The sequence below is a fragment of the Schistocerca nitens genome, chromosome 1 (genome assembly GCF_023898315.1).
Source record: "Schistocerca nitens isolate TAMUIC-IGC-003100 chromosome 1, iqSchNite1.1, whole genome shotgun sequence".
In the NCBI taxonomy this organism is placed as follows: domain Eukaryota; kingdom Metazoa; phylum Arthropoda; class Insecta; order Orthoptera; family Acrididae; genus Schistocerca; species Schistocerca nitens.
Window position 1 is genome coordinate 659,377,882 of NC_064614.1, and position 16,325 is coordinate 659,394,206.

Sequence of the window (16,325 nt, forward strand, 5' to 3'; positions counted from 1 at the left end):
TCTCATACATCTTGCTCACCAGATGGTAGATTTTTGTCAGGACTGGCTCTCCCAAGGCCGTCATTACTTCTAATGGAGTGTTGTCTACTCCCGGGGCCTTGTTTCGACTCAAGTCTTTCAGTGCTCTGTCAAACTGTTCATGGAGTATCGTATCTCCCATTTCATCTTCATCTTCATCTACATCCTCTTCCATTTCCTTAATATTGTCCTCAAGTACATCACCCTTGTATAGACCCTCTATATACTCCTTCCACCTATCTGCTTTCCCTTCTTTGCTTAGAACTGGGTTTCCATCTGAGCTCTTGGTATTCATACAAGTGGTTCTCTGTTCTCCAAAGGTCTCTTTAATTTTCCTGTAGGCAGTATCTATCTTGCCCCTAGTGAGATAAGCCTCTATATCCCTACATTTGTCCTTTAGCCATCCTTGCTTAGCCATTTTACATTTCCTGTCGATCTCATTTTTGAGACATTTGTATTCCTTTTTGCCTGCTTCACTTACTGCATTTTTATATTTTCTCCTTTCATCAATTAAATTCAATATTTCTTCTGTTGCCCATGGATTTCTACTAGCCCCCGTGTCTTTTTACCTACTTGATCCTCCGCTGTCTTCACTACTTCCTCTCTCAAAGCTACCCATTGTTCTTCTACTGTATTTCTTTCCCCCATTCCTGTCAATTGTTCCCTTATGCTCTTCCTGAAACTCTGTACAACCCCTGGTTTTGTCAGTTTATCCAGGTCGCATCTCCTTAAATTCCCACCTTTTTGCAGTTTCTTCAGTTTTAATCTACAGTTCATAACCAATAGATTGTGGACAGAGTCCACATCTGCCCCTGGAAATGTCTTACAATTTAAAACCTGGTTCCTAAATCTCTGTCTACTATTATATAATCTACCTGAAACCTGTCAGTATCTCCAGGCTTCTTCCATGTATACAAACTTCTTTTATGATTCTTGAACCAAGTGTTAGCTATGATTAAGTTGTGCTCTGTGCAAAATTCTACCAGGCAGCTTCCTCTTTCATTTCTTAGCCCCAATCCATTTTCGCCTACTGTGTTTCCTTCTCTCCCTTTTCCTACTACCGATTTCCAGTCATCCATGACTATTAAATTTTCGTCTCCCTTCACTATCTGAATAATTTCTTTTATTTCATCATACATTTCTTGATATATGCAAATAAAAATGGACCTGTCTATAAGCATGGAAATCAGTACTATAAAAGATAAAGGGCCAAAGTGTTGATTATTCTTGGTAATACAGATAAACAAATGGATTACCACATAAAGTAGGAAACAGACGATAGTCTGAACAAGGTAGACAACAACAAAGACTGAAAAGAGGGTTAAATAAGAAGGAGGGATGGCTACACGAGCTAATATAACAATGAAAACAGTCAATTACTGGCGAAGTTATTTAACAGGATAGATAAAAAAATCTACCACCAAGCAGCAACAGAACACACACATAAAAGATGGTTGTAATTGGCAAGCTTTCGAAGCCAGTGGCTCCTTCTTCAGTTAGAAGGGTTGAAGGGGTAGGAAGAGGGGTGAAGGGAAAGGACTGGAGAGGTCTAGGAAAAGTGGTAGATTTTGGGAAAGTCACACAGAACTGCCGGTCAAGGGAGACTTACCGTACAAGTTGAGAATGAAAGACTGATTGTTGAGGACTGCATTGGATGAGATTTGGGAACTAGCAGGTGGGAACTAGCACTACAAAAAGTCTGTGGTTCTCACCACCCACCTGGCCTTAATGTACATTAATTTCTTGTGTCTCAGCATTTCATCACTGTAACTACTCTTTTCTTCACTCCATTTTAGTTTTCTACATCTTTCATTGTCTTTCCCGTCTATTTTTCACCGCCCCCCTCCCACTTTTGTTACGTACATTGCACTTACCTTTTCACTCTTACTAACTCATGCATGATGTTTAAGATCTCTGTTGCATGTTATCCTCTCTTCCACCTTTAAACACTCAGGTTTTCAAATCTCGTGCGATGCAGTCCCCAACAATCAGTCTTTCCTTCTCATTCTGTACGCTAAGTCTCCCCTGGCCCACAGTTCTGGGTGACTTTCCCAAAATCTACCCCTTTTCTTGGACCTCTCCTGTTTTTTCCTTCACCCCTCTTCCTTTCTGCCTGAAGAAGGAGCCAGTGGCTCTGAAAGATTGCCAGTTACAACCGTCTTTTATGTGTGTGTTCTGCCGCCACTTGGTGAGCAGATTTTTCATCTATCCTATTAAATTATTTTACACACTGTGTGTATGACTAATCTCATGAATGTGCTTCTAAACAGAAAATGAATAATTAAAATATCAATTGTGTGCATGACCAGTATTATGTAATTTCAGCTTAGGAATGGTACTGAAGGAAGGCCAGTACTGATAGCAGCTGGTGGTGGTGGTCTTGGACGAGAGTCTTCTGGCACTCAAGGCAGACAGCATGGACATGGCATTAATTTGAGCAGGAAAGCATTCTCTGGAAAAGAACACAACACTACAACAGCTGGTATGTACTTATTATTTTCGTAACATCATCAAACTCATAATTTATATTTCCCTGGTCTTTTAAGAGCACTTAATAGGGAGAAATGTTGTCAAGTGTTTCTATCTGTCTTGACACACACACACACACACACACACAGTAACTGGCTTATTTGACATCTAAAAAAAATTGCTTCTTCTTATCCTCCTTTATAGCTGAGATCATTAAAGCTTACTTAAACCATGAGGTGAGGGTATAGGATAATGGTGATACTTATCAGTCTATCAAGTGAAGATATAAAGTTATGTATTCTCAACATGAAGCTTGGTTTGAACACAACAGTGTTTTACGGGGTACATTACTATTTTGGGTTGTATGTCCTGCCCTCCTCTGACTTTGTAATTCACTTACTCCACAGAATGTAGTTGCTTTATAGCTCCAGTATGTGCTAGGTCTTTCTGTTGTTCACCTGTATTCCACTTCTTAGAATCAAATCCGTTCTGTACATCCCCTGAAACTTTATCGTGAGCTCTTATCTTTTCTTATAGTTACATTTGTCTTTCCACTTATTTCACTTTTCATCTCTCTCTCTCTCTCTCTCTCTCTCTCTCTCTCTCTCTCTCTCATTTTATATTGCTGTATTATCTTTCATATAGTTTTATTCCTCCTCTCTCTTGTTTTTAGCTCTCCCTTCCACTTCTCTGTTCCTACCCATCTTCATTTCATCCAGTTTTTCTTATTCATTATGTCTCCATACTATGTCTTTTTGTCAACTCCTCATTTAGCCTTCCAGCTCCACAGCTATTAAATTCTCATATGTAGCTGCTGTGTCATTGTTAAATTTTCTATTGCTCTTCTCTGCCACACTTGTCTGAGATGAGGATCTGCATCACTCTTCAAAAATTTTTCAAAAAATCATTTTTTTTTCGCCAGAGTAAGCAAGTTAAAGACTTTGTAAATTTATGAATTTTCCAGCTTTAGTGTAGATGTCTCCATTTGGTGGTATTTAGCAGGCAGACATTCTAAACTGTAGATTCCCTTTGCTTTGATATCTAATTATATTTTTCATCTGAATAATGCTTTGCAATTGCTTTTTCTGAACTTATTAAAACTTAGTAACCCATTTTACCTGTTATTATAAGTTGTCTCTAAATGTCACGACATCAGTGGTATTTTCCACTATCTTATGTTTGCTTCTTGTGATTGAGCATCAGATAATGTACAAAATGTTTTCATCTACTCTTGCAAATAAGTATCTAGTTCACATGGATTGAGCTGTTCCCTCTAACAGGACATATAATTAAAAAGTCAGAATCTTGACTAGCAGTTTTTTCATCCTAAATTTGATACTCCATTATTATTCAATGAAAAATTTTGTTTTTGTTATGTAGTGCCACTGAGTTACTGGATAGTTGAATAAATATATTTTAGACTCTGTTAATATACAATTTAAAATATTACTTAGCTCAAAAAATGGTCACTTACTATCACTCTGTTAGTGTTATTTGTATGGGTTAATTTCACACTATGACTAATTATAACTAATGCTTAGTTGCTTGCTTTTATGATTACAAATATGCTTTGTACACAACTAATAAACCTGATCTCTGAAGATTTCCACGTGGAAGGTGGTATCAGTGACCATGAGGCAATTGTGGCAACAGTGATCACCAGAGTATGAAGAGCAACTAAAACAAGATTTCCACATGGAAACTGATGTCAGTGACCATGACACATATGTAGCAGCAGTGGTTATGAGAGTATGAAGAACAACTAAAACAAGTAAAAAAACGTGTGTTCAACAAACAAGGTAAAGAGGTAGTAGTGTCACATAACAATAAGGAATTCGAAACATTTAGAGCTGGAGAGGAGCATGTAGAAGAGCTGTGGTCAGGTTTAGAAGAACAGTTGACCATGCACTTGATAAATATGTACTTAGTCAAACAGTTCATGATGTGAGGGACTGTTCATGATACACAGTCACTCTAAGGAAACTTCTGAAGAAGCAGAGACTCTGCATAATAGGTTTAAAACAAAGCATGAAGGTTTAGATAGGGAGATGCTGAATGAAAAGCATTTGGCTGGAGCCTTCAACAACTATCGTGGCAGAATGTTTTTGAAGGATATCTTGCATAACCCAAAGAAATTCTGGTCATAGGTACAGTCTCTTAGTGGCTCAAAAGTTAGTGTTCACACACTCATGGAGGAAACTGGAACTAAGATTGGTGGCAACAAAACAAAAGTAGAAATGCTGAACCCCATTTTCAAACATTCCTTTGCAAAAGTAAATGCAGAGTATTGCTTGAACATAATACTTGTTACATAAGTGAAATAGATATTAGTATCAGTGGAGTTTTCCTGCCTGCTTGATGTCACATATAAGATCTTGTCTAGAATTATCTTACAAGACCTCAGGAACAACTCGACCAAGAACTTGGAGAATATCAAGGAGCATTCTGTCCTGGAAGAAGCTGTCCAAATCAAATTAGCAGCCTTAAGTGGATCATGAAACATCAAAGAGTGAGAAACAAGAGGTTGATCACCACTTCTGTTGACTTCAAGAAAGCATATGACAGTATCCATCGTGAGTCATTACTTAAAATCCTTGCTGAATTTGGATTGCAACTGAAACTCATTAGTCTTATTGGAATCACCCTTAAGAATACTAAATCAAAAGTTAAATTCAGGGGGAAACTATCTGAATCATTTGAAATCCGGACAGGACTTCAACAGGGGGATGGCCTCTCACCACTACAATTTAACTGCACACTGGAGAAAGTCCCACCAGAGTGGAATAAGAAATGTCAACCAAACATCAAGATTGGCAGAAATATCAAACTCAATTGCCTGGCCTTTGCTGATGATCTAGTGCTGCTTGCAAATAGTGTGGAAGAGGCTAAACACTAAATTAAAGAACTTGAAAAAATGGCAGCAAAAGTTGGACTTTGGATCTCGTTTGAAAAGACAGAAATGATGCCATCCTTCAAGGTTGAAGCTCCAGCCATTACAGTGAATGATAACAAACAAATTAAAATTGTAATTAAATTCAGATATCTTGGGAAGGTTATAAGTTTGAATTAAAATGAGAAAATGCCAGTAGAAAGCAGAACAACTAAACTGAAACAAGCGCCACACATCACCTGGCCAACATACAAGAAGAAATGTCTCTCGATAAATGCAAAACTCAAGACACTACCACTCTCTATTAAACCTGAAGCAACCTATGCTAGTGAAACACTGTTGAAGATGAACACCAAATCAACCGCAGACAAACTACAGAAGGCAGACAGAAGAATCCTTAGAACAATTATAAACGAAAAATACCAAGTAGACGGTCAGTGGTGACTATTACCTAATGAAGTTGTATATCAAGAAACTGAGTCAGTAATTGACACAATGTGGAAAAGGGGGGTTGCTTTTTTCCACCACATTTCCAGACTACCAGGAACCAGGCTACTGAAACAACTGTTCACCTGCTTTTGGAATAAGACCAAGAACAACTGGTTCAAAGAAGTCTAAGGTGATTTAGATGAGCTAAGCTAGACAATGCAACAAATTGAAGCCAGAGAAGAAAAGAAGATCCTGATACACAGTGACATGAGATTTAAACTAAAGACATTTGCATGCAAAAAATACACCATAACAGAGGAAGAAAGGGCAGCCATGTCAGAAAGGATGAAGAAGTTTTGGGAGCAGAAGAGGAAAGCCAAATCTACACCTAGTATTAAGACTTAAATGTATATGGATTGAATAAAGTGCTCCAATTTGGGCATAAAATATGTAAATAACATCAGCGGAGTTTAAAAACAGTTGAAATTGTTAATATTGAACAACACTCCAGGGCCCAGTGGGATCCCTATCAGATTCTATACCAATTTTATGGCTGATTAGTCACTCTTTTAATCATAATCTACTGTATGTCCCTCGAATAGAGAACACTGCCCATCAGTTGCAAAAAGGCACAGGCCACACCTGTCCACAAGAAGGGTATAAGAAGTGATCCACAAAACTTCTGTTCAGTACTGTGACACCCATTTGTTGTAGAATCTTCCAATATATTCTGAGCTCAAATGTAATGAGATATCCCAAACAGAATGACCTCCTCCATGCCAACCAGCATGAATTCTGGAAACATCAGTCATGTGAAATTCAGCTTGCACTCTTTTCACATAATATCCTGAAAATCATTGGTCAAGGCAGTCAGGTAGATGCAATATTTTTTGATTTCCAAAAAGCATTTGACTCAGTACCAACTTATGTTGCATATCAAAAGCATGGATGCATGAGATATCAATTAAAATTTGTGACTGGACTGAGCATTCTTGGGAAGGAGGATGCATCATGTAATTTTGGATAGAGGGTGATTGACACAAGGAAAAGTAACTTTGAGTGTACTCCAGGGAAGTTTGCTGTGATCCTTACTTCTCATGTTGTCTGTTGATGACCTTGCAAACAATACTAATGGTAACCTCAGACATTTTGCAGAAGATGCAGTTATCTCCAATGAAGTACCATCTGAAAAAAGCTGCACAGTCAGTCAGATCTTGATAAGATTTCAAAGTGATGAAATGATGATATCTTGCTTTAAGTATTCATAAATGCAAAACTGTTCACTTCCAAAAAATGAAAAAATGTGGTATCCTATGAAAGCAGTATCAGTGAGTCACAGTTGGGGTCAATCAGCTCTTACAAATAACTGGGTAGGGACATAACATAGAACAATCACATAGGACAAAGGTAAAGCAGGTAGGCAACTTTGGTTACTGGGGAAATGCAATCAGTTTACTAAGGAGGTTGCTTACAAATCTTTTGTGTGACTCATCATAGAATATTGATAAGCACAGAAGGGCAGCACAAATGGTCGTTTTTTTACCCATGAGAGAATATCACAGAGGTTCTGAAGAAAGTGAATTGGTGAACACCTAAAGATAGATGAAAACTGTCCAGAGAAAACCTGCTAACAAAGTTTCAAGAATCTGCTTTAAATAATGAATATAGGAATATACCACAACACCCTGTGTAGGGATCATAAGGACAAGCTTATATTAATTTCAGTGCACACAGAAGCTCATAAACATTCTCCCCATACTCTATATGTGAATGGAACAGTAAAATGACCTAATAACTGGTACAATGGGAAGTACCTTCTGTTACACACTTCATTGCGGTTTGACTAGTATGGAAGCCGATGTACATATAGGCTACTTCTCTCTACATATTATAGTCACAAACATTTTCACTAATTTAGTAATTATGACATGCTATACATAAATAAAAAATGCTTGTCTGTTTGCAGAGTTAGTTGCTTATAGAACTGACCAAATAATTGCTTATGTGCTCAACTGTGTATCATTCAGCACAAAATACTGCATAAAATCTTTTTTCTTCAGGTGCTGGTGGTGGCTGGAGAAATCACACAGATACAGGAAACCCATTCACTGGAAGGTCATTGATCCACGGTGGCCGTGGTGGTCGTGGATGTTCTCATGTTTATATTAATGAAGGATCAGGTGGTTTTGGAGGAGGTGGCAGTGGCTGTCGTGCTGGAGGTGGTGGTGGTGGCTTTGCAGGTGTGCTCCATGAACTCAAAAATAGCAAACTTTGTTCTGTTCCAAATTGTGTAGATTATTTACAGTGCAATTTATTAGATGCTTACTTTTCATTTTTGAAACACATCCAATTTCAAATTTTCTTAAAGATTCCATATTCAAATTTAGGAAAATTAATATGCATTGTATATTTAAGATATTATGTGGAAGAGATGTAGATAAACAAGACTGACCTTTTAGCTATGTTTTCAGGCAATGTCCTTCCTTAGAACCAGTAACAGGTACATAGTATGGAAGAATACGGATGAGCCTATGCTCACACACACACACACACACACACACATACACACACACACACACACACACTCTCACACATTAAGCTACATTTTCCTGCAACTACAGTTTGGCTAGCGCTAGGGATTATGTTGGCATTGCACTGTGAATATTGTTACTAGACAAACAGTTTATTGCTCATTCTCATCAGATCCATAATAAATACTGTACAGGTAAAGTTTTGTTTCAACTAATACCATTCTGCCATGAAATAAATCACTTTTATTCGTTTCAAAAATGTTACTGTCCATGAACTATTGCCTCACAGATGCTGCTTGTCATGCTGATACAAACATTCATCATCTCCAAACTGTTACTCTATTGTGTGCAGTACACAGTGTTGTAAAATGTGTTCATATCCTTCTGCATTTAGCATATTCTTGGACGCAACAAGGGTAGCACAACCTAACCCTGAGAAATATCCCACAGTGTAACACCGCCTCCTCTGTACTTCACTGTTGGTACCACATATAATGACAGGTAATGTCTGACAGATATTCACCAAACACAAATCTTCCTGTCAGATTTCCATAGGGTATAGCATGTTTTATCACTGCAAATCAATGATTTTCAGTCACTCCACTGTGCCCTGGTGTCACTCTTAGCACTGACTACAGAAATGTGTGGCTTATAAATGTTTTTCTGACTTCTTTAAATGCCAGTTTACATTCAGTGACTCAGTTACACAGTTTTTACTTTTACTCATTTCTTCTTGTTTCAAACAAGCCTAATTTGGACCATGCTTGTTCAAATGTGGTGCTTTGATCTTTGCCCATTACTGCCACATCCTCTGCCGATGTAACTCCTCCCTTTCTTCTGTCCAGGGTGTACCTTTCCTTCGGGGCTTTTCCTAAAATCCTCAGACTTCCTTCAGGATACGTCTCACAGACTTTCTGTTCTGGAGATCAGTTTAAAAAATGGTTCAAATGGTTCTGAGCACTATGGGACTTAACATCTATGGTCATCAGTCCCCTAGAACTTAGAACTACTTAAACCTAACTAACCTAAGGACATCACACACATCCATGCCCGAGGCAGGATTCGAACCTGCGACCGTAGCAGTCGCGCGGTTCCGGACTGCGCGCCTAGAACCGCTAGACCACTGCGGCCGGCGGAGATCAGTTATTCTCAGTTCTTTAATGCCATTTTCAGTTTCTGTCAGCCAAGTGGTGTGAACCTTCTTGTTTTGCCAGAAGGTGTCCAGATGGTTGTTCAATCTGTTGGAGGCGCTCTTGCGACATTGCTATAGAAAGCTACCCTTCTTTTTCTTGCACAGACAGAGATCGTCTCGATGTTTGTAGAGCTCTGAGATATGTCACCTTCTGAATTCCCCATGTTCTCCTACTGGGCCTAGGATCTTCCTGAGGATTCTCCTCTCTCTGACTTCCAGTTTCTCCATCAGACCTCTCTGGTTCATGGAAAGACATTCCATGGCATACAGGGTTTCTGGTCGTATGACTGATGTGTATTCCAACTTGTTGACTCTCATGGATAATGAAGTTTTTTCTGATAAGTTTGGCTCAATCCATTCGCTGAGATACTCAAAGTTCTCAGTCCTTTTGATGTTTCCCTGGTGTAGTAACATCTCTCTATTAGTTTCTTTGATCTTGGTGAAGAGCTCTGTTTTCTCCAGCGACACTTGAAGACCCAGTTTGGCTGCCTGTTTTCTGAGGCAGCTTACCTACATTGTTGCCATTTGAAGAGAATCATCAGTCAGTGCCATGTCATCTGCAAAATCCATGCTATCTATAATCAGTCCTTCGTTCTTATGGCCCAGGTAGACACCACTCTAAAATCCCAACTTGGTCAGTCCCTTATGCCATTCTCTCACGACCTTGTCAAGGACACAGTTGAAGAGAAGTGGGAAGGGTCCATCCCCTTGTCTCACTCCAGTTTTTATTGTGAAGCTTTCTGAGATCTCACCTATAAATTTGAATCAAGGTTTCTAGAATGAGTCTGTGCATTTTATTGTCTTCTCCTAGTTTCTAGAGTACGTTTTTAAGTGTTTCTCTATCAATGGAGTCATAGGTATTCCTGAAATCAACAGAGGTGAAGGCCACCTTGCGGTTTCTCATCTTGGAGTATTTGTGTGTGTGTGTGTGTGTGTGTGTGTATTTGTTAACTGGGGGCCTAGAATGATGGAGAGGCTCCATCCCTGCCACAGCCATAATGGTCCACAACCCCTTGATGACTAGCACAGTACACTTCACTCCTCTGCTGCCTCACATTGAACCAATCTTTCAGGGTTATTGTGTGGTTCAGCCCTCAGTGGACCCTCCAGGGAATGTCTCACACCAGATGAGTGTAACCCCTATGTTTGCGTGGTAGAGTAATGATGGTGTACATGTACATGGAGAACTTGTCTGTGCAGTAATCGGCAACATAGTGTAGCTGAGGCAGAATAAGGGGAACCAGCCCACATTCGCTGAGGCAGATGGAAAACTGCCTGAAAACCATCCACAGACTGGCTGGCTCACCGGACCTGACACAAGTCCTCCGGGCAGATTCATGCCAGGGACCAGGCACTCCTTCCCATTCCGGAAAGCCATGCATTAGACCACACAACTAACCAGGCTGTATGTTAGTACAGTTTTAAGGTTGAGGATCTGTTCAGCACAGGATCAGGTCTTCCTAAAGCCTCCCTGATATTCTCCCAGCTGACTATCCAGTAGATCTTCTGCTCTTGTCAGTAATGTCTTTGGGGGGAATCCTGTATGTTACTGGGACAAGGGAAATTTCACAGTAGTTCTTCAGATCGGTAAACTCTCCCTTTTTGTGAAGCACGTGAATCAGAGCCATATTCCAATCAGATGGTAATTTCTCTGTTTCACAGATGCCCTGGATGATCTCGGTGAACTTGCCCACAGCATTGCTTCCAGCACATTTCCAGAGTTCAGCAACAACAGAGTCCTCTTCAGCTGCCTTTTGAAATTGAATTATTTGTCCAACTTTTTCCAATGAAGGAGGCATTGAGTACATGTTTGGTGCAGTTTGTTTGTAGTCAGTCTCTCTGCTGGGTGGATCACAGTTGAGTAGATTTTTAAAGTACTGAGCTAAGAGGTGGCAGTTGTCATTGTCGTTAAAAACCAGTTTGCCTTGCGAGTCTCTGAAGTAGAGACTTGGCAGATTGTATTTTCTGAGTGTCTGCCTGAAGGTTCTGTAGAAATCTCTGGAGTTATTCTTAGTGAAGATCTCTTTGATTTGGGCTAGATGGTTTTGTGAGAAGGTCCGTTTTGTTCCTCGAATTATGTTAGCTGTAAGCCTTGTTTGTTCCAAAAACTTCTCCCAATTTTTTCTTGGTTTTCTTACAATTACACTTCCCCCAGAGTGTCTGTCTTTGGGCTATTGCACTGTCACAGTCTTCATTCCACCATGGATGCTTCCTTCTTCTCGTGAGGGGGGTGAATTTGTTGGCCGTCTTCACAATAGTATCCTTCAGTTGGTCCCAGCTGTTGAAATCTGTACTTTTCAGTCTCTGGCTTATTTCTTGTCTGTTCTTCAGTTGCTCTACGTCAAATCTCACCATCCTGGAAGTTGTGTGTGCCGTAGTGTTTCTAGGCTGGAGTCTCATTTTTATCTTTGAGAGATATGGTCTGAGTCCAGATTGGCACTTCTTAATACCTTCAGGTTTTGTATTTCCTTTTGAGATTTTCTTGAAATGGGCGCATAATCTACCTGGAATTCACCCAAGTTGGTGTTAGGTGAAATCCAAGTCTTCTGCTTCCTAGTCAGGTGTTTCATGACCAACCCAAAAGTCCTACACAGATCCACTCATTGTGGTTGGTTCTCATATATCCCAAATAGTTGCCCACTATATTTCTATACTTTTTCTCTCTTCCCATTTGGGCATTGAAGTCACCAAGCAGTATGATGGTGTGTGTCTCTGGAACATTAGAGAGAATATCTTCTAATCTTCCCAGAATTTGTCAGTTCTGTCTGGATTATGTCTGTTGTCCTGGTTGGTTTGGGCATGTACGTTGACTATGTTTTAGCCCTTGTTAGCGCATTTGAAGGAGAGGATGGATACATGATTGCTTGGGAAGGTGAAGTCAATCATTGAATCCAGTATCTTGTGACTGATTATAAATCCTGTACCTAAGTGGGGTATATTGTTCCTTACCTGCTGACCCTCTTTTTCTTTGAGGTTCTGTACCCTTGGGACTTGAAGGCACTATCATCCATGAATTTGGTTTCCTGTACTGCTGTCAGTACTATGTTGTGTTGTGTAAGTGAATCACACAGATGTTTCAATTTACCCACTTTGAGCAGTGAATTAGCATTAAATGTTGTGAAGAAGTTTTACCATCTTGACCAGAGTTTATATGCGGTGATTTCAGGATGCTCTGACTCATCCTCAAAGCATGTTGATGTGGACTCCCCAGAATCTGCAGGTCTACCAACATCACCTTGGGTGACAGTGGATTGGTTACCACCTGGGGTAGTGCATTCAGCAAAATTTCCCTACATGCTCAGTTGAAGATTATGCTTCATGGGACAATGGTGAGCCACTGTCCAAGATACTACCCAAGTTGTTAGCTTGAGAGGCTTATTATTTGGGGTTGTCACCCTTAGACAGGTTGCCTTCACTATGACTAAGGAGCTCTGTCCACCCCTCTCTTTACTTATGACAAGGGATGGTAGGAAAAAGGGCAAGGAAGGGACAGGATGATGATAGGAAAATGCGGACAGATAGGCCGCTGTGGAACACATTTTGTCTGGCTCCTACACTTCAGCCTTTCTGGCTTGGGTGACCCTTCTGGTCACTAAACCACTGCCGGCATAGCCCTCCAGATCCAGAGGATGCAGACCTCCTTATCAACACTGACAGTGCTTTGTTAAGGTGGTGTCTCCTGAATATATTCTTATTTCATTATATGTATTATGCTCTGGATGTTTCATTACTGAATTTATAACAACATTTGGGCTTGCACATTTATACAGAAAAAAATCCCAATCCAGACAGAGATGGCACAAGTGAGAGCTCAGTTAAATGTTTTTTAATGTCCTGCTTGTATAAAAATGACATAGACAAGGTGTACACACCCTGGGACAACCAGAATATCCGGGAAGAACCCAGGATTTTTTTCATCTGGGAGAAAACCAGGAAAAACCCAGGGATTTTTTGGAATTCCAGAAATTTTTCTTTGTTTTAGTTTTCAGTTAAACTTTTATATTTTTATTATCTTGCCTGGTAACAACTGGTACCCTGACAAAGTATATTACTGTATCCCACTACTGCAGAATAATACTGCAGCAATAAAACATAAACAAGAGGGGGGAGGGGGGGGATAAATAAAACTTCAGTTGCAAAGGAAATGCGACTTTTACAACAACAAAACACCATGCACAATCAAGAGTCTGCCAACAGCAAAATGTGTCAAAGGCATTAGGACGAAGACTAAGCAATATTTTGTAACAAGAAACTGTTTCTGACATGACATCACAACTGTTTACATTTGGTTCGTTTGAGCAGTTGCCAGTGTGCTCAGACACACTCATGGTTGAGTCACCTATGAACAGCACCTTCTCCCACTTCTTGCTATTTCAAGTGTAGCTGTTTGCTGCATGTGCAGTAGCAGCAAGCAGCTAGATGCTAACTAGAAAAAATTTTCTGGCACACCCAAGCTGCCAGATTCGTGCATGTGCAGAGCATTCTGAATTATTGTTGGGAGGGTGAATAGTAGCATATAGATGGATGAGCAAATAATGGAAACTGATTAATAATTGCTGCTTGAATAATTAAAAATATAATTGGAAAGAATAATTGAAAGAAATTGGAAGGTATGCATATCCTGGGTGAACTTTAACTGGTACTAATGTCAACAGACCTTCAGTGTCAATACATTTAAGATCAGTATTCATTGTTTAAGTTACATACTTCTTCACATTAGTTCCATTGTGCGCAGTGCTGATTAGGATGATGCTGATACAGGATTGCACCTCTGCTGCTTGCGCAAATTCCTCTTGTCCACTTCAAACCTCGTAATGCAGGATTCTCGGTGCAGGCAAAATGGTGAAGAGACAGGTATAATTGATGTAAACGTATGAATTTACTTGGCCTTCCTAATAACTTTTATAACACATTTTAATATACATTTGGAATACACATTTTTAAACAGTACTGGTACGACAGAGCTAGTCATATGTCCGCCTGCTACTGCTTATAGAAACAAACAGGTGAAGATACTGGAATTAATCAATTGAAGAGCACCTCTTCTCTTTTTTGTAACAAAAATCATCTTTGCCACAAAACAATTTGTTATTTTACCATTGGCTTTAAAAACATATAGCTTACAAGTATAAAAAGAATGAAGCAAGAAAAAAAATGTAATTAATGATAATTGCCCCCCACTGTGCACTGATGTCACAGAGAGGTGCACAGTGTCTGACCTTATTCCTCTTTTTTAGGGTTGATAACCCTGGCCGGTATGGGCATAGCCTTTATTTTCGGCCATTGGAGTTATTGTGTATGGTTATCCATTTATATGGGCATGTCAGCTTCTTTTAACACATACATACATAAGTTTCCTTTCCTAACAAAGTGCTTACTGTAACTGCATAGTCCCATTGTTGTCATTTAACATCTGTACAGTGTTTAGCTTGCGAGGCATGCGTGTGCAGTGCAACATCCGTTGTTGTCCCAGCTCGCTCTTATACTTGCAGTACAAAGCCAGAGTGTCCATATGAAGCATTTGCAGTTGCTTTCACTGTACAAATTCACAAAACTCATGTTCAGTGGTGTGATCCTATGAGAAATCTTTGATGCAGTGACAACTGGTTTCCATATCAGTGGCCCGAGTAATTTATTTCACCTCGTCACTCTCACTTATTCAGTGGGGACACCAGCCGTACATCCAACATCCATTGACAAGATAAGTTTCTTGCCGCTTTTACTATGTTGTCGAGCACAGAAAATTCATGTTACATGAAGTGTTGCCGTCCTTATTTTATCACACGCGTGCCCACAAATATCACATGCACACTTAACACTTTGCAGCCAGGTTTCGAATGTTCTTGCACTTTGTTTTTGAGCATCTTTACTGTAGTAGCATTACATAAAGTTTCCATAGTGTCCTTTCCACATACTATGCACATGGCATAAAAAAATACAAATAGAATTACAAAATACACTTATCCTATTCATTTTCTGACACGCTGTTATTCTTCACTAATATACATTTTAATCTGTTTGTCATTTTGTTAAAAGTACATTATGTTAAATACAATTTTTTTTTACCTTGTTTGATTCCAATTATACAAATACACATTTTACTCTCGTTTGGTTATACAGTCTTCATATAACATTCATACAATAATAGATTCTGTTTTCCTTTATGGCATAAACTGACATACATTTCATCTCAGTTTAAGTGACTTCTTGTTGGAGCACATTTATCAGTTCCAAAGAATTAAAGAAGCAAACAATAGTCGTTACAATACATACTATGTACCGCTCAGATAACTATGCATGGCCTCGCCTCCCTAGCATTCTCCAGGAAGGATCTACACACTGCAGGGTTGAGGAGGAGGAGGGTATTAGTGTTTAACGTCCAGTCAACAATGAGGTCATTAGAGATAGAGCGCAAGCTCGGGCGAGGGGAGGATGGGGAAGGAAATTGGCCGTGCCCTTTCAAAGGAACCATCCCGGCATTTGCCTTAAGCGATTTAGGGAAATCACGGAAAACCTAAATCAGGATGGCCGGAGACGGGATTGAACCGTCATCCTCCCGAACGCAAGTCCAGTGTGCTAACCACTGCGCCACCTCGTCGGTGCAGGGTTGAGGAAAAAGCATTTATGTGCTCAGTTATGTCTCGTTACTAGACTTAACTGTGATCCAAAGAAAGTTTGTTGTTTATAAACACAACTCAAATCTGACAATACCAATCGTATCAAATACTTTTTCAGTGTTTAAAAATGCAGCTCAATATTTACTTGTTATGTTCATTGTATAAAGAATAACCATTGC

The 16,325-nt window shown here is 39.6% G+C and overlaps 1 protein-coding gene across 3 annotated transcripts in view; it reads left to right on the forward strand.

The window, feature by feature from the left end:
* The window catches only part of LOC126258990 (leukocyte tyrosine kinase receptor-like), a 717,375-nt gene that overhangs the window by 576,898 nt on the left and 124,152 nt on the right, over nt 1-16,325 (forward strand). For all 3 annotated transcript variants that reach the window (XM_049955685.1, XM_049955687.1, XM_049955688.1), the window contains exons 14-15: nt 2,344-2,500; nt 7,867-8,046. In XM_049955685.1, the coding sequence (XP_049811642.1) occupies nt 2,344-2,500; nt 7,867-8,046 (337 nt within the window). The remainder of the gene's footprint in view (nt 1-2,343; nt 2,501-7,866; nt 8,047-16,325) is intronic.